The sequence below is a fragment of the Hypanus sabinus genome, chromosome 6, assembly GCF_030144855.1.
Source record: "Hypanus sabinus isolate sHypSab1 chromosome 6, sHypSab1.hap1, whole genome shotgun sequence".
Taxonomy (NCBI): Eukaryota; Metazoa; Chordata; class Chondrichthyes; order Myliobatiformes; family Dasyatidae; genus Hypanus; species Hypanus sabinus.
In genome coordinates this window covers 156,061,447-156,086,984 of record NC_082711.1, presented here as the reverse complement: position 1 = coordinate 156,086,984, position 25,538 = coordinate 156,061,447, and the positions used below count along the sequence as shown (strand labels likewise).

The 25,538-nt window shown below is 40.5% G+C and overlaps 1 protein-coding gene across 1 annotated transcript in view; it reads right to left on the bottom strand.

Moving 5' to 3' along the window:
* pitpnm3 (PITPNM family member 3) overlaps nucleotides 1-25,538 on the bottom strand; it is a 451,795-nt gene that overhangs the window by 261,517 nt on the left and 164,740 nt on the right. Inside the window, exons 4-5 of the mRNA XM_059973272.1 lie at nucleotides 20,434-20,510; nucleotides 17,041-17,267 (exon numbers count right to left, since the gene is read on the bottom strand). Coding sequence (XP_059829255.1) covers nucleotides 17,041-17,267; nucleotides 20,434-20,510 — 304 coding nt within the window. The remainder of the gene's footprint in view (nucleotides 1-17,040; nucleotides 17,268-20,433; nucleotides 20,511-25,538) is intronic.

Below are 25,538 nucleotides of genomic sequence, written 5' to 3'. Positions count from 1 at the left end.
ACCCTGGCTCAAAAACCATACAAAATGTCTCCTTTCTCAGCAGGGATATTATTCACATCATATGGCACAATTACAAATAAATTATTAACTGTGCAGAATTCCCTCCTTTAATACAAGCAATTTTTCAGCAGACAACTAGCGTGAGAACATCTCAAAATGTAGTCTACAAATTGCTTAGTCTTCTTTGCTATTTATAAAGTTTAACCCAGACTGTAAAAGTGGTTTAAGCACGGCACGGTAGTGTAGTGGTTTACGGTACAGGTGACATGGGCTCAATGCCTGTAAGGAGCTTGTATGTTCTCCTCTGACTACGTGGATTTCCTCCAACAGCCTAAAGACATAGTAGTTGAGAGGTTAACTGATCATTGTAAATTGTTCCTTGACTAGGCTAGGACTGAACTGGGGGAAATCACTGAACAGCCTGGCTTGATGGATCAGAGGGTCTATTCCGCGCTGTATCTCATTAAAAAAAAATAAGTTGATTCTACGATAAGAATGGCATGGTCTTGAATTAACACCTTATTTAAACATCTTCCATCAGGGAGGAGGCTATGCAGCATCCACACCAGAACTACAAGGCTCAAAACAGTTACTTTCCCCAAGCAGTAAGGTTGATCAACACCTCCATCCACTAACTTTATATTTTCCATCAGTCTCCTTTTGTACAGGCCAGTGTCACTTTATGGACATACAATCAGTTGATGTGTAGAAGCTATCTCATGTATTTTATATTTACCAGGTTTTATTTTTTTTTTTCAGCTCAAGCTGGTAAAACCATGGGCATAGCCAAGCACACTCATTTCTCAATTGCTAGGGATTTTCAGACTATTCTGGCGGTGTTTAGTATTGAGGCTTTCTGGAGACTTACGTAAATATTGTTGTGTAGGCCCAATTGTTTAATGCTATTGTGTAATGACTTTGGGATGATACCAGTTGTAGATATTACTATTGGGACAATGTATACTCTGTTCATGTTCCAAAGTCTTTCAATTTTTTCTTTTAATTCAGCATATTTCTGGTGTTTTTCACTTAATGCTTCCTGTATGCCATGTGTGTGTTTGGAATGGCTATATCTATCATAGTTCTTGCTTTTTTTATACTGTTAATATGATATTTAGATGATTATTATGGATTAGCCTATCTCTAATAACCAATAATAACAATAATAATTTTTATAATTATTATCATCATCAGTAGTAGTAGTATTAGTAGAAGTATTATTATTATTGTGTTCTCTATCTTTTGTATTTTTTGCACTGCATCTGATCCTGAGGAACAATTTTGTTTTCCTTATGCTTGTGTGCAGGAAATGACATTAAGCAATCTTGAATAAAAATCAATTGGATGGATGCAGTCAGATATCTTGAGGACAACATCTAAAGGGAAGCTAGGATTTGGATGAATGTTAAAGGAGCCAAGAGCAAAATTAAATTTAAACATTAATTCTGCCTTCAGATCTAGGAAAATTTCTGCTTGCCTGCTTTTATAAATTGCTCTCTTACAAACTATAAAATTTCCAAGACTCTTGAACATCCTTAATAAAACTGTCTAAGCCATATAAAAAATTAAATTTTACAGTGATGTTGCCCATATTTCTCTCCTTTCTATTTCTTATTCTCAATTTTCCCTAAATTAATGTCACTTTATTTTTAAGGGGAAGTATATTGGAAAAGTTATGTTTAACTATGATATTTATTTAATTTTCTGGTTACTGTTCCAACAGCCAGCTTTCTTATCCCTACCTTTGCATATTCCAACCAGTTTCCATGATTTTGGAATTCTCTCCCCTGAACATAGTACCTTTCTGATCATTGGCAACCAGCTCCCATTCTTTTGAACTCTTTTCCCAAATTCACCACCTCCCCAAATATTTCATCTCCCTCTTTCTTAGTTCATTAGCCTTCCCATTCCCCATGTCTCTGTGAAGTGCTTTGGTGCATCTTCTGTGCTAAACTCTGATATAATTCGAAGTCCCTGCCTTCCTTGGCCCATTATGCCAACAGATCAGTGGCAGGAGACACAAAAAACCGCAGATGCAGGAATTTGGAGACAGAGAAAAACTGCTGGAGGAAGTCAGTATGCCAAAAATCATCTGTGAAGGCAAAGGAAAAGTCAACAGTCAGCATATTTTGCATCTATAAATGCTGCTTGACCCTCTGAGTTCCTCCAGCAGAGGGAACATTGCCCTTCTTTTCATAAAAAATGTTTACAATCATTGCAAGTTACGAGATAATTACCCAGCCAATCACTTGGATCAGTCTTAGTGCATACTCAAACCCGGAAAGGCTACTTATCATGTGATCTCTTTGCCAGCTTCTTAACATAAAATTGTTCATTCATGCTCATGAGCGCCACTCAATATGTTGTTAAATTACACAATACAAATAAATGTAGACTCTGCTGAGACAGTCAGAGTAGAAATAAACAGGTACTTGACTAAGTATGCGTTGAGAAAGTGCAGACATGGGGCAGGAAAGAAAGAGAGAAAGTGGTGTTTTCTTTAAGGTGCAGTTCCTGAAGAGAACTCAAAAGCTGTGTTAAACTGGTTAGACTGAGGCCCTTTAACACCTTATGGCTGCAAATAATCAGATTATTTCATCCATTTATCCATATAAAATTCTCATAATGTGAAAAGAAACGAATCTGTAGGTAGAATGAAATATGTTTTACATTTAGATGCTACCCAAAAAACGTTGAACAATAGGCAGGAACTAGCTAACTGCGGGAGGCCATTATGGAGAGTACTTGAGATAAGTAGCCGGATACCTTGGATTGAGACAATCGTCAATTAACAGGGAAACAGCTGATTGAGAAAAACAACTTCAGTTGTTGTTCGGAGCTGGTTCAATCAATGTGCGCTTATTCTTGTACAGCCATTTATTTTGATTTATTTTGAGAAAGAGCTTGGAACAGGCTCTTCTGGTTCAATAAGCCACACCACCCAGCAATCCACCTATTAATACTAGATTAATCACAGGACTATTTACAGTGACCAAACGTCCTACTGACCCATACATTTTAGAATGTGGGATGAAACCAGAGCACCTGGAGGAAACCCATGAAATTCACGGGGAGGACACACAGAGACTCCTTACAGACGGCACCTAAATTGAACTCCGGAACACCTCGAGCTGTAATAATGTCGCTTTAGCCGCGATGCCACTGTGATGCCCTTGAAGGTCTTACAGTTACAAACTTCCAGCACCGCCTTCAGATAAATTTTGCAACATCTTGCGAAAATAAGATTTTTAAAGAAGAGCTCAGAATAAGAGTGATAAGGAGCCTATAGATTTGAAAAACATCTTCTACACAAGTCTCTGTCTGTGATACAGTATAATTCTGATAATCCAGCACGGTTAGAACTTTGGGAGGAGCTGGAGTGGAAGATTTTCTGGACTATTATGTATTAGAGTCATAGACCACTGCAGCATAGAGACAGGCCCTTTAGCCCATTTAGTCAGTGCTGAACTTTTTATTCCCCTAGTCCCAATAACCTGCATTTGATCCATAGCCTTCTATATGCCTTCAATCTATATACCTGTCCAAATTTCTCTTAACTGTTGAAATTGAACCTGCATCCAGCACTTCGCCTGACAGTTCATTCCACAACCTCACCACCTTCTGCATGAAGTTATTGACATAGTTAGAGCATTGGCTGATTGATAGGAGGCAGTGAGTGGGGATAAAAGGATCCTTTTCTGGTTAGCTGCCAGTGACTAGTGGTGTTCCGCAAGGACCGCTTCTTTTTATGCTGTATATCCATGATTTAGACGATGGAATAGATGGCTTTCTTGCCAAGTTTGCAGATGTTACGAAGATTTGTGGAGGTCAGGCAGTGTTGAGGAAATAGGTTGGCTACGGAAGGACTTAGATAGATTAGAAGAATGATCAAGAAAGTGGCAAATGAAATACAATGTTGGAAAACACATGGTCATGCATTTTGGTATTAGAATAAATGTGCAGACTGTTTTCTAAATGGGGAGAAAATCCATAAATCTGAGATGCAAAGGGACTTGGAAGTCCTTGTGCAGAACACCTAAAGGTCAACTTGCAGGTGGAGTCAGCGGTGAGGAAGGCAAATGCAATGTTAGCATTCATTTCAAGAGGTTCAGAATATAAAAGCAGGGAAGTGATGCTAAGGCTTTATAAGGCACTGGTGAGGCCTCACCTTGAGTATTGTGAACAGTTCTGGGCTCCTCATCTAAGAAAAGATGTACTGGCATTGTAGAGGGTTCGGAAAAGGTTCACAAGGATGATTATGGGAATGGAAGGATTATCATATTAGGAACGTTTGATAGCTCTGGGTCTGTACTCGATGGAATTTAGAAGGATGAGAGGTGATCTCACTTAAATCTTTCGAATGTTGAAAGGCTTAAACAGAGTAGATATGGAAAAGATGTTTCCCATGATGGAGGAGTCCAGGACAAGAAGGTACAGCCTCAGGATAAAGGGGCATTCATTTAAAACAGAGATGTGGAGAAATTTCTTCAGCCAGAGGGTGGTGAATTTGTGCAATTTGTTACCACAGGCAGTTGTAGAGGCCAAGTTGTTGTGTGCATTTAAGGAAGAGCTTGACAGGTTCTTGATTGGACATGGCACCAAAGATTACAGGGAAATGGCTGGGAGCGTGGCTGAGGAGAGGAAAAAAGGATTAGCCATGATTGAAAGGTGGAGCATACTCGATGGGCCAAATGGCCTAATTCTGCTCCTATGTCTTATGGTCTCACCTAACTTCAGTGAAAAAGCCTACTTCATTTAGCTTATCTATATATACACCTCGTAATTTTGTATATCTATCAAATCTCCCCTTATTCTCCTACACTCCAAGGAATAAAGTCCTAACCTACTTAACCCTTCCATTTATCTCAAGGTCCTCAAGTCTGAGCAACATTTTTGTAAATTTTCTATGCACACTTTCAATCTTGTTGACAACATCTCTGCAGGTAGAAGGTGACCAGAGTAGCACACAATACTCCAAATTAGGCCTCTTCTAATGTTATTCCATTTGTGAATCAAACACATTTTGATTCAATTTTACTAGATACTACACAGTATTACCATGTATTTTCCAGGGACACTGGTAAATTTAATAGGCGTACAGGACAAAGCAAGCTTACAGAGAGACACCCACACATTACTGATGAGGCAGACATCAATCCATCAGAATTTCTGAATCAGATAAGTTTGTCACAGTTTTACTTTATGGAACTTGTTCTGTGAAAGTGTTTAATGCAATGATTATCTATGCCCATGTGAATAGAAGAACCTTGTGGAAAAAACATAGTTGAAATTAAAAAGAATGAAATGTGCTAAAATTAAACTCTTCATAACCTCATATTACCCTAGTGCTTTAATGCAAGCAAGTACTTTTGCAATGTAGTCACTATGACAACCAACTGACATACAGCAAACTCTGGCTAGGGCACATTGATTTAACTCCATTTCTACTAAAAATTAAGTGAACAAAGGAGCGTCAATTCAATATCATTATGTGTTTTGTGCCCTGAGTTGCTGTTTGTGTGATTTGTTTCTTTTTGGCACGTTGGGGGGGGAGGGTGGTGTTGATTATTTTTTTGAACGGGTCCCATGGTTTTCTTTGCTTCATGGCTGTCTGTGGGACGACAGACCTCCGGTTTGTATACTGAATACATACTTTGATAATGACGTTCATTGAATCCTTTATGTTTTAAGCCCAGTCATCACTCCATTACAGCCTAGATTTTGAGTTCATATCTGAAGGGATTCAATCCATGACCTTCTGAAGTCTTCAATAAGTAGGTGCATGGAAATGGATGTTTATGATCACCTGTGGGTAGAGAGTGTCCAATGCATGTCATAAGTATTGCTAAAAAAGCTGGTCAGCTCTACAGCAGGTGTACGTTAACATACAGGCAATAACTGTATCCGAAATCAAGCAATAAACTTCTAACAAGCATCAGACTAACAGTATCTCCTGAGCTAAATTTAGCTCTGATGAATATTCATACTTTGTGCAGTCTTGCAAGATAAAATGACAGAATATCTAAGTACTCAACTCTCCCTTGAAAATTTAATCAGAGCTTTAACAATGCAGGGCTTTAATCAGGATTTAGGATTTGCAAAAGCCAACTATCTAGCATAATTTCAATAAACTGGCTGAAAGTAAATGTTATAACCTCCCAACTATATTTTTTCTGTGGGCTTCACAAATGATATTTGTCTGTCACTAACCAAAGGTCAAGCAGAGAATTGACCTCGAGGTTTCAGCTAGATCAGCTTTATAATTCACTGCCGTCAGTATTCAGAGGTAATATATTCTTTCTCACGTTTCCATTTTATGCTTCTGTTGTGGGACCCAATGGACAGGGATCTTTTCCCTCCTTGAAAAGGCAGAAAAAAACTAAATTATTGGGAGCTCAGAGGCCCAAATCAACTTCAAATTAGAGCGATACACGATCATGAGCTATGCCTACCTTCTTGTATCACCACCTGGTATGAGAACTGTACCTCCCTCAGTCGCAGGACTCTGCAGAGAGTGGTGCGAACAGCCCAGCACATCTGTGGATGTGAACTTCCCGCTATTCAGGACACTTACAGCGACAGATGCGTAAAAAGATCTGTGGGGACCCGAGTAACCCCAACCACGAACTGTTCCAGCTGCTACCATCCAGGAAACAGCATTAAAACCAGGACCAACAGACTCTGGGACAGCTTCTTCCTCCAGTCCATCAGACTGATGAACTCACATGGACACAGTTGTATTTCTAAGCTATATTGACTGTTCTGTTGTACATCTTACTGTACATACTATTACACATTACTATAATTTGCACAGTGCACATTCAGACAGAGACATAACAAACATTTTTACTCCTCATGTATGTGAAGGATGTAAGAAATAAAGTCAATTCAATTCTTTTACCTCGTTTACAAAGAGCAAAGTTAATCTAATGCATTAATTGTTGGTAGTTTTCACAATTCCTTGTGCTAAAGTAATGTTTCAAGCCTTCACATACAGATTTCGTTGAACCTTCTGCTCAAAAATAAATTTATTTCATGGCTGCTTAATAACACTAATGATGCACAACACAAAGAAAATTCAGTGCATTGAAACCTATTCACCTACTGCAGATGATTTGGGGAGCTATTCCTCATGGATTATGCATTGCTAACATCTATAACTTGGAAAAGCAGCCCAGCAGTACAAAGCACCTAGGACAGGTACATGTTGGAGAAGTCGACTCAACAGTGGATTCACCACGGAGACCAGGAACTGGCTTGAACCAAAGAGATGGGTTAACCCACCTGCATCACAAAGATAAGTAAAAAGATTATTTCCACCTTTACTTTCTATTATTCATGGTGACTCTTCATTTTAGGTAGATTTATTTTCAATTCAGTTTATTAATTTTAAGATTTTCTTTTTAGATATTTAAATACATTTCTTCTGCTTCTACATGCTTCTGATTTTGCTCTTGATGTAGAGACTTACAAATTTTGGCACCGTATCTCGGAAAGGTTCTGCTGGTTCCGCAGAGGGTCCAGAGGAGGTTCACGAAATTGATTCCGTGAATGAAAGTTGTAACATATGAATACCATTTGATGGTTCTGAGCCTGCACTTGCTGGAATTTAGATGATGAGAGGTGATCTCATTGAAAACTACGGAATATTGAAAGGCCTAGATGGAGTGGATGGGGAGAGGATGGGGAGAGGATGCTGCCGACAGAGGACAGCACGGCCTCAGGTTAAGGGCAGGTGGTGAACTACATCTACCTGTCTGGACATGCCCCCCACCACTGACTGCTCCTGTGGCTCCTCCCACAGACCCCGGTATAAAGGCAATTGAGGCCTGAGCCCAGCCCTCAGTCTTCCGGATGTAGCATGGTGATCAATTGCTGCTTGTTCTTTCTTCCAGTCAATAAAAGCCGATATCTCGCCTCACGTCTCAGAGAATTATTGATGGTGCATCAGGGCATACCTTTACAACAGAGATGAGGAGCAAGTTCATTAGCTAGAGGGTTGTGAATCTGCGGAATTTGTGACAGATGCCTCCGGAGGTCAAGTCATTGGGTTTATTTAAAGAAGAGTTTGATAGGTTTATGATTAGTAAGGGCTTCAAGGGGAGAAGGCAGCAGAATGGGGTTGAAAAGAAAAATAAATCAGCATAATTGAATGGCAGAGCAGATTCAATGGGCTGAATAGCTGAAATCTGCTCCTATGTCTTATGGTCTCAAGTTAGAAAGAGAATTGACAGCCACCTGAGGCTTTGACATCACTCCTACCTGGGGTGGCTGCAACGCTGGGTCACTGGGAGCCACAGCCATGGGAACAGCATGAGGGCTGAATGCATATTCATGGTACAGAATTGGTGCAGGAGGTAGTGTATAAGTGAATGTAGCTACTTTCATTGCATTCCATGAGCTGTAATGTTGGGGAACAGTTTTAAATCTTGTATGAAGTATTCTCCCCACAACATTAATGATGATCTTTCCCTAAGATGGTGGGCACTTGAAAAGTGCAGCCACTCCAGGTCCAATCAAAAGCATATCTGTTCACCCTGTGCATCTTTTTTTACGATCTCGGGTCCACTCTGGATACGAAGAGCATCTAGTACTTGTTGCATATCGTTGTGCTGTGGCAGTGCGTGGAGCAAGTAATTGTCTTGGATATATCTCTACTGGGATTGCAAGACCCTGTTGGACATTGGCAATGCAGCATACTGCAAGTCCAGTTCACTGGTTCTTTGCAATACTGACGGCGGGAGTACTTCATTGCTTTGGTTGTGGCTAGGCCGAGGCTGAAACCGCAGGCTTGCTTGTTGCAGCTACCCAGGACAGCGGATACCAAGGCAATGTGGTAGAGACTCTGTATGGGGCAATGGAATTGTACTGAGTCGAGGGTTGGCCCCTCCTGTCAGGTGTCCGCTTGGTGCTGAGTCCGACATCCAATCGGCAGAAGAACAAGCTGAACTAGGACTACAGTCATGCCACTCAGGGACTAGTGCAAATAATTTTTTATTTGTGACTGTATGGTAAAAAAACTTACTAAATGAACCATATATGCAAACACTAGGAAATATGCAGATGCTGGAAATTCAAGCAACACACACAAAATGCTGGTGGAACACAGCAGGCCTGGCAGCATCTATAGGAAGAAGTACAGTCAACTTTTCGGGCCGAGACCCTTCATCAGGACTAACTGAAAGAAGAGAAAGTAAGAGATTTGAAAGTGGGTGGAGGAGGGGGAAATCCAAAATGATAGGAGAAGGGGGTGGGATGAAGCTAAGAGCTGGAAAGGTGATTGGCAATAGGGATACAGAGCTGGAGAGGGGAGAGGATCATGGGACAGGAGGCCTAGGGAGAAAGAAAGAGGGAGAGGAGCACCAGAGGGAGATGGAGAACAGGCGAATGAACAATACAGCTGCATGAGTAGAATAAATGTTCTACGGACTGACCCTGTATTCCAGTTTTAGATTCCATTTTGTTATAGAGAAAATACACAATATACTAACCATTCCTTCTACATTAATGCAATGAATGGTGTTGCTGAGAACCATTTAACATGAAAGTTTATTCATTGTTTCAACCTGCCACATTACAATGATACAGTATCAGGCTGCCCCATGTTACCTTGGTTTATAGATATCATTGCACAAGTATCAATAGAAGTGATTGTTTGTTCATTTCCAAAGCAAATCTCTTGACTGGCATCCCACTGAGAAAATGGCAGTCTGTGTACTGAAGAGACAATGGTATCTGATTACTGCAGGCAGGTTTGGTGTAAACAGGATTTCTCAACACTGTTTCTCATTCGAATATTCCTTAATATTTAAGGAAGCTCGCTCTTATGTATGGGTATCTATAAATCGGGTGTTTATAACCCAGAGAGGACCTGTCTCTATTTTCAACATTTAACTTCATTTTAGTCAACAGAACTGAACTTCCATCATGACATCCAGTGCAGACCACTGCAATATTTAATGCGTGTGACTGAGGAATGATTTAAATTCTATTTAACCTTTATTTCCTGGAAGATTTTGAAGATTCAAGCAAGCAATTAAAAGAGATTTATAATGGGTCTTGTCCGTACAAAGTGCACTGATAGTAGTCAAACATAATTGAATTGAATTTATTTCTTACGTCCTTCACATACGAGTAAAAATCTTTACATTACGTCTCCATCTAAATGTGTGACGTGCAATCATAGTAATTTATAATAAATAGAACAGTCAATGTAATATAGAGGACACTCAAGTCAGCGTGAGTTCATCAGTCTGATGGCCGGGTGGAGGAAGCTGTCTCGGAGCCTGCCGGTCCTGGATTTTATGCTGTGGTACCACTTCCCAGGTGGTAGCAGCTGGAACAGTTTGTGGTTGGGGTGACTCGGGTCCCCAATGATCCTACACAAGCCATTGTGTAGCCAATCACTGAATTCCACCACAGATGCTAGCTTCAACCAGCATTAAGCAAGGCTTTAAAATACTGTCCAGTCCAGAACCAGAATGAAGGTCCAGAAACGTCAACTCAGTTGTCTGCTGAAGTGGAATGGAATCTGGACAGCACCTGCAAAATCTATCCTGGGGCGGTAGCTGTTTGCATAGTAGGTCAGATCTTACTAATGGATGACCAAACCACAGGCTTTCTGCACTCTATATGCTAGTGCATTTTTGACATCCACCCTCAAGAACTGCAGCACAGAGCACTAGGTCCAGTGGTGATCAGATAAGGCCATAAGACATTGGAGAAGAATTAGGCCATTTGGCCCAGCATGCCTGCTCCAACATGCAATCTTGGCTGATTTATATTTCCTATCAATCCCATTGACCTGACTTCTCCCCATAACGTTTGTATCCTAGCTAATCCTAACTAATCAAGAACCTATCAATATCTGTTTAAATATACTTGGCCTCCACTGCCATCTATGGCAATGAATTTCAGATTCACCACCCTCTAAAGAAATTCCCTTTCACTTCTGTTCTAAAGAGACACCCTGGCATTCTTCGGCTGTGCCCTCCAGTTCTACATTTGTCCACTATTCAAAACATACTCTTCACATCCTGCCTATCTGGGCCTTTTAATATTCAGTAGGTTTCAATGAAATCCCCCCCTCCCCCCGCCATTCTTCTAAACTCCAGCAACAACAGGCCCAGAACTATCAAACAATCTTCAGGTGTTAACCTGTTCATTCCCAAGATCATTCTTGTAAACTTTCTGTGGACCCTTTCCAATGCCAGAACTTTCTTTCTTCTATAAGGGACCCAATATTGCCCCAATATTCCAAAGGTGGCCTGACTCATGCCTGATAAGGCCTCAGCATCACATCCTTGGCTTTGTATTCCAGTCCTCTCAAAATGAATGCTGACATTGCACTTGCCTTCCTCACCACCAATACCAAGTCTTTCTGCAGTCTCCCTGCATTCTCAACACTACCTGCCCCTCCACCTACCTTTGTATCTTGGCCACAAAAACCATCAATTCTGTCATCTAGTTTATTAACACGTTACGTGAAAAGCAGCAGATCCAAGACTGACCGCTGTGGAAATCTGCTAGTCACCGGCAGTCAACCAGAAAAGCCCCCCTTTACTCCCACTGTTTGCCTTCTGCCAGACAGCTAATATTCTGCCCATGCTAATATTTGTCTTATAATACCATGGGCTCTTATCTTGCTTAGTAGCCCCATGTGCAGTACCTTGTCAAAGGCCACTGAAAATTGAAGTGAACAACATCAACATTCTACCTGTTACTTCCTCAAAGAATTCCAACAAATTTGTTCAGCAAAATTTCCTCTTATGAAAACCATGCTGATTTCAGTCTATTTTATTGGGTGTTTCTAAATACCCCGACGCCTTATCCTTAATAATGGACTCTAAAATCCTTAATAATAGACTCTAAATTCCTACCAATCACTGACAACAGGCTTACTGGCCCATAATGTCCTGTCTTTTGTCTGCCTCCCTTCTTAAAAAGTGGAGTGACATTTGCAATTTTCCAGTCATCCAGAACCATTCAAGGTTCTTGTTGGAATGGTATGGCAGCAAAACTTCTAGGTCATGGGATTTCCACAGAAAGCTAACGCAAGGCGCATCTGAACAAGTATGATGTGGTGCAATGCGAGTGCACATCATACTCACACCCTACCCCTCCTGAGTGTCTTTACATCTGCAGTTAAAATATTATGACATACAGTGCATAATGTGTTTCACACCGTGGCCTATCCTAGATTTAATTTAAAAAGCTTGCAAGTGAACACCGAAATGTAGTGCGTTACAATTCATGCCTTTTGGAAGCAGAGGCCTGTAAATTATGTATGAAATAACTTTACCAGGAGCCTTATTATCAACTACAGGACATTACAGATTTCAGCAAAAGCTTGAAAGTGAAGAATAGAAAAATCTATAAATAAATGTTACTTCTACAATCTTTGCAATCTCTTCCTATTGACAAAATTGAAAAATCAACCTTGTTTCAGAATCAGCAGCAGGCAAAGGAAAATAAAGCCCAGGATAAAATTCTACTCATTATAGTTCACTTAAGTATGAAGGAAGCATGTATTCCTGCACCTGGTACCATTCTAATTGCAATACAGGACAACTCCAGGAATCCACTGCCCTGCTGTTAGGAAATCTCAAAGGTTTAGGCATCTGGGTCTCTAGTAGCATTTACTACATTTTCTTTCCACTTACCAGTGTTCCTGACCCAGTGTTCACCAGGACTCCAGTTGTTGCATTTTTCACATGTGTACCTAATCACTGTAGCAGGATGGCATAGCAAATATGAAAACTATTTTACCTTTTAGTGCCAGCTCTTCTCATCTCTCAACAACTGAGAAAAGCAGAAAATATGGGGAAACAGGACATTGGAGTACATCTCTTATTAAAAAGCATTAAAGCATCTCCCAGTATTTGCGTGGGGTAATAGGTTCACATCCTTAATAAGTTATTGTAATGCATGTGTGCAAGAAGTGACATAACAGTGAGAGACCAAACTCAATGAGTAAATGTGATAGTGGAGAAGCTTTCTACTTTAACTATACAGTGTGGTTTCATTCTAGTTATGAAAATGAAATATGCAAATCAGAATGGTCCAAGGGAAAGAAATTCACACTATTTTGTGATGTGCTTCTTGTACCTAATCAAGTAGCCACAGATCGAATGTTCGTAGTCTACTGCTGCTGTAGCCTATCCACTTCAAGGCTCAATGTGTAATGCATTCAGAGCTGTTCTTCTGGAACATATGAATTATTGTCACCTTCCTGTCAGCTTGAAGCAGCCTGTCCATTCTACTCTGAAGTTTCTAACAAGGCATTTCACCTACAGAGCTGCTGCTCACTAGATTTTTTTCTGGGTTTTTCGCAGCATTCTCTGTAAACGCTATAGACTATTGTGCGTGAAAATCCCAGGAGACCAGAAGTTCCTGAGATACTCAAACTGCTCCATCTGGCACCAACAATCATGCCATATTTCTTCACCATTCTGATGTTTGGTCTGAAAAACAACTGAACTTCTTGATCATATCTGCATGCTTTTATGAATATAAAATAGTTAAATTAAGTAGTGCAAAAGAAGTAGTGAGGTAGTGTTCATGGGTTCACTGTCCATTCAGAATAAGCTGTTCTTGAATCATTGAGTGAGTGCCTTTAGTTTTCTGTACCTCCTTCCTGATGGTAACAATGGGAAGAGGGCATGTCCTGGGTGATGGGGGTCCTTAATGATGGACACAGCCTGTTTGAGGCATCGCTCCTTGAAGATGTCCTGGATACTAAAGAGGCTAGTGCCTACAATGGAGATGACTAAGTTTATGACTCTTTGCAGCTTACTTTGATCCTGTGCAGTAGCCCCAACCTCCCACACCCCAATGCCAGCCAGTGATGGAGGCAGTTGGCATGCTCTCCATGGTACGTACACCTGCATAAATTTGACAGTGTTTTTGGTGACATACCAGATTTCCTCAAACAGCGAACTACCCAAATTAAAAGATCTAATGATATAATGTAAGCTCTAATTTGATCAAGGAAATTTAGTTAAGCAATTGTAAATTAAGCCCGAAGTGAAAAGAGAGTTCACTTGCTGTGAACATGAAACAATTGTGTTGCCAATAAAACCATCTGAAATAGCAGTTCCTCCAGAGAAGGAAATCTATCATCTCCATCCAATCTAGACGTAAGTACTCATAACAATCTGGTTAACATCAGGTTACATTTGGAAGGCCAAACAACTATTCCAACCAAACCATTTTGGGCTAGAAATTAAAAATACTGGTTTTGCCAACGAAAGAGTATAAAAAGTGCTGTCATCACAGAACACTTGCTCGCTGCTGCCTGTATTGTTATAGTACCTGCTTGTTGCCAGAATCTCCAGGTGTTTCAAGCTAATGCCTGCATTCAGTTGAATGTCAGATCTGAACCCTTAATACCTGCAGTTTGTAATGACAGATAATCTACAGTAGAGCCAATGCATCAATTTCTATTTATCACCAATGAAAAATGTTCAATCCAATCCTTTAATGACAAAATTCTGTGGAATAATGCATTTTCAAGCATTTTCTGAATCTATAAAATGTTTTAACACGTTCCATGAATTACAACTTGATTTATTTTCAACATCCTGAAAAACGATTCCGCTTGAAATGATTCTTTCATATTTTCTATTTCTTTAAAAATTCATTTGGAAAAGATCAAGGGTAGCAATTACATGTAAAACCTCGAGTGTCCAAACTGAATGCTTTCTTATGGCATCTCGGCATGCAGGTAAGAATTTGCATTTCTGTCAGTTTGCAGCTACCCAGTCTGTATACGGTCTGCACATTACCTTCTCTTAAGCATATCAACGAATTGGATGAGATTTCATGACAATCCAAAAATCCTGTCATTACTTACTGTATACCAGCTTTTATTTAAGGTTTGTTCAATAAACTAAACTTACGCTCCTGGATGTAATGGTTGGACGTGGACTTGCCTTCCTCATCATGTTACCTGACTTTTGAACTCTTTGTATCCGTGCATATACGATCAGTGGCCATTTTATTAGGTTGCTATTGTTGCTATTGCTCTCCAAGCCTTGTGGCTAATTGGACAACTGCCTGGTTGTTCCTATAGCATTTTTATCTTTTCATTTTATGAGGCCAAGTTGCTAAATAACATTCAACCCAACACGGAAGGAAGATGTGCAAGAAACTGGTCAGCTTCGAACCCAGAACCACTCGCCTCAAAGTCCGATGCTGATGCCATTTAGTTAGGTACAAGACTGAAACCTGGTGTGGTCTTCTGTGGCTGTAGACATTCACTTCAAAGCTTGATGAATTGTATGTTCAGGCATACTCATCTGCACTACACCATCATAACACAGTTTTTTTTACCCTTTTGTCAGCTTCAACCGGTTTGGCCATTCTCCTCTGCCCTCTCTCATTAACAAAGCATTTCATCAATAAAACTGCCTCTCACTGGGTTTTTTTTGTGTTTCGTACCATTCTCTGTAAGTTCTAGAGACTACTGGGCATGAAAAACCCGGGAGATGAGCAGCTTCTGAGATCCTCAAACCACCCCATCTGGTACCACCAATCATTCCCTGGTCAAGGTCATTTAGGTCACATTTCCTCCGCATTCTGATGCTTGGTCTGAACAGCAGCTGAACCTCTTGGCCACATCTGTACACTTAAACGCAATGAGTTGCTTATACGATTGGTTGATTAGACCAATTAATGAGCATTAACGAGCAGGTGTAACGAGCCACCGAGTGTATGTACTAGTGAATAAGATTTTTTAAAAATTTAACCTTGACTGCATTCTATGAAGCTTTCATATTTAAAACTCAGAGATTAATTACCAGGTGCCCAAGACAACACTAGCATATTTGAAAGACTCTGCAGAATAAACCTTAGCAACTTCCATCAGTGTTGAACAGCTATGGAAGCCACCTTTATAGGGATGAGTGAGAATGGCATCAAGATAAAAAAAAAAGTTGACAACCAGCCTGTGTTAGAATTGAGGGGAGAGAAAGAAGACAGATATAAGCTTAGCTCTGAAGTTGGCTGCCGATATTACCCTTTGTTTTAAAGCACCTCTTCCATTAAAAGATATTGCTATTTAGTTTATTTAATCTCTCTTGGCTTCTCTGTAGACTAGAAGATTGAAGGACTTGTCAAATTGCTGTGGGTGCTATGTACCAGTCCCAGCACCTCACAAGCAGTGACTACATCTAACAGCTCGCAACCTTCTCAGTGAACTGAATGGTTTGCACATTTTATTTTATCCTGCCACCTTGAGAACTAGTTTGATTTGTGTGCCTTGTCAAGGTAACCTGCACCACCTCACTAAGAGAGAAGGCCACAACGATAATAAGAGCTATCAAAGAATTTTTTAAAAACACAAAAAGGACAAGCAAAAAGTCTCACACTTGTTATTTTGTTTTGATTTTCCATTGAAGGAAAGGGGTAAAAAAATATTTTCCAACAACCAAAAGTCCCATTAAAAATTTTAATCCTGTTATACCTCTGTGGCTACTTTATTAGGTACACCTGTACTTTAATGCAAATATCTAATCAGCCAATCATGTTACAGCAACATACAGACAGGGTCAAGAGGTTCAAATGTTGTTCAGAGCAAACATCGGAATGAGGAAGAAATGTGACATATGTGACTTTGACCATGGAATGATTGTTGGTGCCAGATGGGGTAGCTTGAGTGTCTCAGAAATTGCTGATCTAGAATTTTCATGCACAGCAGTCTCAAGACTTTACAGAGAATGGTGCAAAAACAAATAAATATCCAGTGAGTGGCAATTCTGTGGGAGAAAATGCCTTGTTAATGAAAGAGGTTGGAGGACAATGGCCAGACTGGAAGGTGATAGTAACTCAAATAACCACATGTTACAACAATGGTGTTCAGAAGAGCATTTCTGAATGCACAACATCTTGAACCTTAAAGGAGAAGGGCTACAAGAGCAGAAGACCACAAAGATACACTCAATGGCCATTTCATTTACCCAAAAACGTGGCCACTGAGGGTATGTGATCCAACACAACACATCAAGAAAATAGCATTTAAATACATCCAGACATACTTACTTAGAAACCAGTGAGAATGCCTCAGAGCAGATAGGAGGGCAGGGGACTAACTTGACGAGAAAATGGCCGAGAGCTGCTGGAAAATGGTCACTGGTCACTTTTTCGAGGACTGAAGTAAAGGTATTGACATCAGCTGCCTTGGAGTTCTGGTCTCCTCCTCCTGCGTCCAGAATATTCCCTCCATGTAGTATCAGGATAAGTACACGGATCTTGCACTTTCTCACATCCTGTTGAAACACAGCACTATGAAAAAGCAGACAACCAAATGGGGGTAAAAACCCTGTAAGGTTGACATAGAGTTTTGAAATTAAGTCAATTATTGCGGGACAGCAGTCAATGAACCAAATCATATTTGGGTTCTCCACATAGATTTTACAAGTGCTAAAGGAGATAAGTTTATATGCACTTCTTAAGGAGATTCTGGCTAATGTTTTCAAGTTTTAGTTTAATTGTTCTTCATCCATAAACATGATTACAGCCAAACTAAACAGCGTTGCTCTGGAGCTTAGGTGCAAAACACAGTACCAACAGTCATGCACAGCATAAGGCACATATAGTTACAACAGCAGTACAACATACAAAAAATAAATAATATAATAATATTGCCCAAGTCCCTGAGTGTCATGGCCTGTAGATTGATGATGCATGGGATGTTGTTGTAGAGTAGAGGTCGCCAACCCATAGATCGCGATCGACTAGTCAATCTTTGAGACTTTCCCAGTAGATCCCGAAAAAAAATGAAAAATAAATACACAAATACTGTTGAGAGATTGTTTCCGGGTTGCGGGTTTTAGTTCCGTTCTTTCTGCCCAGTGCACACGCATGTAGCTCCCCCGAACTACACAGTGTATTTCAGTGGTCCCCAACCACCGGGCCGTGAGGAAACAATGAGAGTCAGAGGCACCTTTCCTCATTCTGTCACGCCCACTGTTGAACTTGAACCCACGCAAGGTCATCAGTCGCCTAACCACAGTGACACCCTCGCGCCAGGGATCACTGGTTGGCCTCGGGAGGCCAGCGGGAAGTGCAGTCGCTACTGGCCTGGAGCACTGCCTCTAAACCTGTTTACCACACCGAATGTTCGTAGGGAATCCGGTGCTAAAATATTTGCAGACGACCTAATTCGTGCTCAGCGTTTCGGAAGTATCAGAGCAACTACCTCGCCACGATCTACTGAAACAAACTTTTGTCGGCCGATAGATCCTACGGGGGGGGGGGGGGGGGGCAGGCGCGCATCTTGTCGCACTCCTCCCTTCCTCCCTCGCTCGGTCGCTCTCTCTGGACTGCAACCAGCACGGGAACCTCCGGCCCTGACCTTGTCCTCTCATTCATCCACGGCCAGCCACACCTGGCCAAAGTGTCTGGCAGCGGGTGGGCAGAGGCTGGAGTTCGGGCCCGGAGGCTGTCCGATGAGGCAATGAAGCACTCAAAACTGCTTCGGCACCCTGAGTCCAAGCATCCTGCACTTAAAGACAAACCCATTGAGTTTTTCCAGCAGAAAAAAAACGTGAGCAAGCAGGACAGAAACTAAGTGTCAAGAGCCACGAAAACTAAATTGCGGAAAGGACTGGACATAAGGAACCTGCTTCGAGTATCGCTGTATTCCCGTCACGTTTAACACCTCCCACTGTTGGCCAGTCCACAAGAATATTGTCAATATTAAACCGGTCCGCAGTACAGAAAAAGGGTGGTGACCCCCAGTGTTTATACATTATTTCTACCTCCAGGTTGTGGTGTTTTACTTCTGGTCTTTTCTGCCCTGGTGCGCATGCATGTAACTAATTGATCTGGGTCGATCTTGCCTTTTACTAAGGCCGAGATGGGGGATCTTGGGCTTAAAAAGGTTGGTGACCACTATTGTGGAGTGACACTTCTGCAAGAACAAGCATGCAGCAGTTCATCAACATGCGTTAGTGCAGCGACATGCCGAATGCAATCTAGTTTCTGTTCATTGGCACTTTTGTTTCAATAATTAACCCAATCTCACCCCTTCATTTTGGAAAGCTGCTTAACAATGGAGGGAACTATACTCACTGAATTCTAGCAGACACTGCAAGCAAGATCAGAGACAGAGATCTACTCTGCATCTCATTCAAACTACAGAATTCTCCATTTCTGAATGTCACTCCAATATAAGCAAGTGACCCCGAAGATCTTTATATCCTGGGATTCTTCATCTGGCTGATGGTTGTGGTCCAAATGATAAACAATGTATATATAACTTTTCTAGCTGAAAATAACCTCAATTATATTGATTGTATGTGAAACCAACTCCCCAAGCTAACAAACTTTCCTTGCTGTTTCAGATCAAAATAGAAAATAGAACCTAACATAGCATCACTTATCCATTTACATAATTAATCATAAATATTTGCAAGCTCAAGGTTTGAGTGAGGTGCCCTTTCATTGTCCATTAAGAACAGCTTCTCCTACCAGATGAAAAATACAAACTAGAAACAAAGACGAATTAAGCCAACACTGATTTATTTTGGTTGCATTGTACTTGGCTTTATTTCCCTGTCTGTAACCTAATTGCACTACCTTTATAAAACAAAACTATGTGGGTTCTCAATTACTTGCTAGTTTCCATTAGGAAGTGGCATCCTATTCATTAGGGCAGGAAATCGATTAACTACAAATGTATTTTTGTGAGTCAAGCTACTTGTTTACAATCATCAAGGTGCAGGTTTTAAGCACCGGGAAACTGAATAGTTTCCATATTAACTCTAAATCATTGTGTGGCCTCATCATAATTATTTGTTTGGTTCATTAGAACAAGTTCATTTTAAGTATAACTTCACAGACAGAGGTCAATGTAGGTACTGTAACTCTATTTGAACCTGGCTTTTCCACACTAATTTTTCCTACTCATTTTCTCCTTAATTTCAAATATATAATTAAAGTAAGTACCACATTATCCTACAACAACCTAACTCTCTCTGGTATTTGAAACAACTACGGTTTAGAAGTATTTTCTGAAGAGTATCTGAAGAAACATCAACGTATCATAAAAGTTCACCTGATAAAGGATAGCACTTCCCCAATCTGTCTATATTGACTCACTTGCAATCCAGTCCATTGGTCGGTTTATTACCTACAATTTCAATACTTCTCTTGAAGTACACCTCTCAAATAAGAAGTATTTCCACTTCCAATGTATCTACATTTCCTTTAAACCAACATCGTGCTCTTTACTTCAATAATCCCTTCATGCACGATATCCCAAGCTTCTATAACTTTCATCTAATATCTTCCCTCATACACCTAAGTGGCAATTTTAAAACTAATGATCTTTTTTTTCCTGCCTCCTAAACCAGAGAAAAATGGTCTGAATTTTGTGTAGCAATCAGAACTGTTGATTTAACTTTTGTATACTTGTTTAAGATTACATACCTCTGAATCCTCTTGTCCCTCTATGCTGCTTTGGGTAGGACATACCTGCCTACTGAGAGAATCTCTGTATGCATCCCCTGCAAAAAAAAATAGGTACAGTTTTCTCAATTTGACTTGGGTGCAAGTGATTGCAATCCAGTTAAAATGTAGCAATTCTAAAGTACAATATGTTGTACTGTCGTATCAGACATCCATTTTTCATGAGCACCCAGATCCATTGGTGTTTGTCAAATTCTTGTCAGGTGTCATGTATCTGTGATGTTGATCTGTCACTGTGGCAGCTCTCTCATTTCAGGCCCAAACTATGTTCACAAAAATCCCATCTAACTTTGACCAGATGAAAAGATACAGAGATACTTCAAGATTAAGTGATATTCGCCTATCTATATTCAACTCTATGGAGAAATTTCATAAGGGATGCAGTATTTGAGTAGAGTTTCTGTTGGTATTGTCACACAACAACTCAACAACAGTCATCAGGAATGCAATCCACAGATTTATCATCAGCTTGCCTATCTGCTTTTTAAAGTGTAGACCAGAATTTCCCTTCTGTATAAAATATTCCACTACATTTTCATAACTAATGTAATCTCTTCATCTAACGGAACACTCAACCTGTGCCTCTTTAAGCAACGGCTGCTTCCATTTACCAAATTTCAATCCCAGAAGCCAATGCTGAATTCATAGATGACAACAGAGTCAAGCAGCAGTGGATTATTCTGAAGAAAAAAAAATGCTTCGGGGTGAAGTGTTGATTAGGGAAAGGAAGAACAATTCAGCAAAAATTGAAAATTATTGAATAGACCTGACATTTAACATTTTATCTCAACCTAAATTAGCCCTGAAGAAAATTATCCTTGGCAACCTTTGCCTATTGAACTCAATAAATCCTGGTAATAATTAGATATTGCACTTCTCCCTGGTGATTCAGCTTAAAGTACCTTTAAGCTCCAGATCTACACATTCGAATCTTAACTGCTCAGAATTGTAACCATTCTACCTCCTGAAGGATGCAGTTGTGAATCTTGAACAAACATGGCACTGACATAATGGGCCAAAGGATCTCCTCTGGAGTTGTCATAATTCTGCAGTTTTACAAGTGTTGTCATACACACAGTTCTATTATTGACATGCTCTCTATATCTCCAGCCTCTTTTTGCATGAATTCAAGAGACACCATAATGATTTAATAAGGACTAGTTTGAAGGACTTGTAAGAGCAGCTGGAAATGACACAATGTGTACAAAATTATAAGCAAAAGAGGATACTCTCAAAGCTCATACAATTTCAAATGCCCTGATATAACAGCATAATTTATAATGTGCTTACTTCTGTTTGTTGTTTACAACAGTACTAGGCACAGTCACTATTTACCAATTGGATTAAAATAGTGGAGGTTGTCATATAATGTTGAGGATGAAAAGCAGCAATAGAAAGCAAAATTGGCAATGCATAAGTAAATACGTTTGTAAAAATTAATCTATGTATGAACAATTCTGTCCAATATGGAACATAGCACATTCCTGCATAGTACAGGTCCTGTGACCCATGATGTTGTGTTGACCTCTTAACCTACTCTAAGATCAATATAACCCTTCCCTTCTTGATAACCCTCCATTTTTCTTTCATCCGTGAGCCTATATCAGAATTTCTTAAATGTCTCTAATTTATCTGTCCTTACTTCCATCCCTGGCAGCACATTCCACGTACCCACAACTCACTGTGTAAAAAATCTACCTCCGACCTCTCACCTATACTTTCCTCCAATCACCTTAAAATTATATACCCTCACATTGGCTACTTTCTCCCTGGTAAAATGTCTCTGGCTGTCCACTTTGTCTATGTCTCTTATCATCTTGTATACCTCTATCAAGCCACCTCCATCCTCCTTCGCTCCATAGAGAAAAGCTCTAGCTCACTCAGGATGTCCCCATAAGCCTCACTCTCTAATCCAGACAGCATCTCCCTCAATACTCTCTAAAACTTCCACATCCTTCCTATAAAGAAGCAACCAGAGCTCAACAAAATACTCTAAGTGTGGTCTAACCAGAATTTTAAAAGCTGCAAATTTACCTCATGGCTCCCTGAATTTGATTCCACACATAATGAAAGTCAACATTCCATCCATCTTCTTAACCACCCAAAAACTTGTGCAGCAACTTTGAGGGATCTATGGCCATGAACCCCAAGATCCTTCTGTTCCTTCACACTTCTAAGAATCCCGCCAATAACCTTGCACTCTTAACTTATAGTTCAGCCTTTGAAATGTGTCACCACACTTTTCCCGGTTCAACTCTGCCTGCCATCTCTCATCTTAGCTCTGCATCCTATCAATGTACTGTTGTAATCTACAACAAACTTCTTCACTATCCACAATACTAACTACTATGTCATTCAAAAAATTACTAATCCACCCTTCCACTTCTGCATCCAGGTCATTCACAAAAATCGCAAAGAGCAGGGGTCTGAGAACAAATTCCTGCAGAATACCACTGGTTACCAACCTCCAGGCAGAATACTTCTATCTACTACCATCCCCTGCTTTCTGTAGGTAAGCCCATTCTGAATCAATTCAGACAAGTTTCCCTGGATCCCATGCCTCCTGACTTTCAGAAGGAGCCAATCATGAGTAATGCCTTACTAAAATCCATACACACCACATCCACTGCTCTACCTTCATCAATTTATAACCATATAACCATATAAAAATCACAGCACGGAAACAGGCCATCTCGGCCCTCCTAGTCCATGCCGAACTCCTAATCTCACCTAGTCCCACCTACCCGCACTCAGCCCATAACCCTCCACTCTTTTCCTGTCCATATACCTATCCAATTTTACCTTAAATGACACAACTGAACTGGCCTCTACTACTTCTACAGGAAGTTCATTCCACACATCCCACATTTGTTTGGACAATTACTCAAAAAATTGAATCAGGCTTGAGAGGCATGACCTGCCAATCACAAAGCCACAAGGACTAACTCTAATCACACTACATTTGTCCAAATGCTCATAAATCCTCTATCTAAGAATCTTCTCCAAAAGTCTGCCCGTCACTGATGTAAGACTTACTTGTCTATAATTCCCAGGGTTATCCCTACTATGGTTCCTGAACAAAGGAGTAGCATTTGCCACACTCCAAGTGGCCAGTGAAGATGCAAAGACCCAAAATTGCAGCAATCTCTTCTCTTGGCTCCCATAGTAATCAGGGATATAATGCATCTGGCCCCGGGGATTTATCTATCCTAATGCTTTTCAAAAGATCCAGCACATCATCTTTCTTAACATCAACAAGTTTTAGCATTTTTGCCTGATCTGTGCTGTCCACGTATTCATCAACATCTCTCTCACTGCTAAATGTTGAAGCAAAATATTCATTTAGGACTTCCCCCACCTTTTCCAACTCCAGGAACATGTTCCCTCTCTCATCCCTGATCAGTCCTACTATCACTCTAGGTATTCTCCTCTTCTTAGCATATGTGTAGAACATTTTGGGTTTTTTCACATAACTCCACTCACCAAGGCCTTCTCATGTCCCCCTCTAGCTCTCCTATGTTCATTCTTAAGTTTCTTCCTGGCAAACTTATAACTCTCAAGAGCACCATCTGATCCTTGCTTCCTAAAATTTAAGGATGCTTCTTTCTTCCTCAAGATTAGATATTCCTCATCTCTTATCAATCATGGCTCCTTCACTTTACCATCCTTCCTTGCCTCAATGAACAAACTTATTCAGAACCCAAAGTGAGTACTCCCTAATTAAACTCTACATTTCTGTTGTGCATTTGCCAAAGTAAATCTGTTCCTGATTTATGCTCCCAATTTCCCCCATTCTTCAGCTACACTTACAACTGCTGTATCCTCCTATTCTTAACCCTCATCGGAGTACAGCATAGGCAGCAATCCAGAAATTATTATCCTTGAAGTCCTGCTTTACAGCTTTCTACCTAGATCTCTATATTCTTGCTTCAGGGTGCCATCCCTATGTTGTCGGTAGCAATACAGATCATGACTTCTGGCTGCTCACCCTCCCTCTTTAGAATGTTGTGGATCCAGTCTAAGCTGTCCCTAACCCTGGCACCTGAGAGGCAACATACCATCTGAGAGTCTCTATTATATTCACAAAATCTCCTTTCTATTCCCTTAACTGATGAATCCCCTATAATCACTGCTCTCCTCTGCTCCTCTTCCTGCCCTTCAGAGCCATCGAAGCTGAATCAGTGCCAGAGACCTGTTCGCTGTGGCTATCCCCTTGTAGATCGTCACTCCCAAAGGTATCCAAAATGATAAACCTTTGATTAAGGGGAATGATGATGGGTACTCTGTACTATCTATCTATTCCCTTTCCCATTCCTTACTGTCACCCAGCTACTTGTCTCATGCAGGTAGGTGTGACTATCTCCCTGTAGGTCCTATCTATCACCTCATTCTCCAAAATGAACTGAAGGTCATCCAGCTCCAGCTCCAGTTCCCTAAGATAGTCCATAAAGAGCTGCACCAAGACGCTCTTCTTGCAGACATAATAATCAGGGAGACTGAAGTTCTCCCAGGTCTTCCATATCTTGCATGAGAAGCACACTACTAACCTGGGATCCATTCTTGCTATTCTAGCTAGGCACTAAGAAAGAAATAGCAAATCTTGATAGGCCACACTCATGGAATAAGGATGCAAACTGTGCAGAAGATATTGGTAAATTGTTTTCTTTTTCTCATTACATGTACCAAAATGCATTAGAAAACCTGTTTTGAATCCCATCCACACAGATCTCTTCATCACATAACTGCTCTGAGGTAGCACGAGAGAAAACGATAACGGAATGCAGATTAAGGTGTTGCATTTATAGAGAAAGTGCAGTGCAGGCAGACAATGGCACATTTGTGCAGTGGTTAGCACAACACATTACAGTAACAGCAATCTGGCTTTAATTCCCACCACCGTCTAGGAGTGGTACATAGTACATACTACGTACATAGTTGTACGTTCTCCCCACAGCTATGTGAGTTTCCTCCAGGTGCTCCAGTTTCCTCTCACAGTCAAAAGATATACCCGTTTGTAGGTTAATTGTTCATTGTAAATTGTCCCATCCTTAGGCTAGGGTTAAATC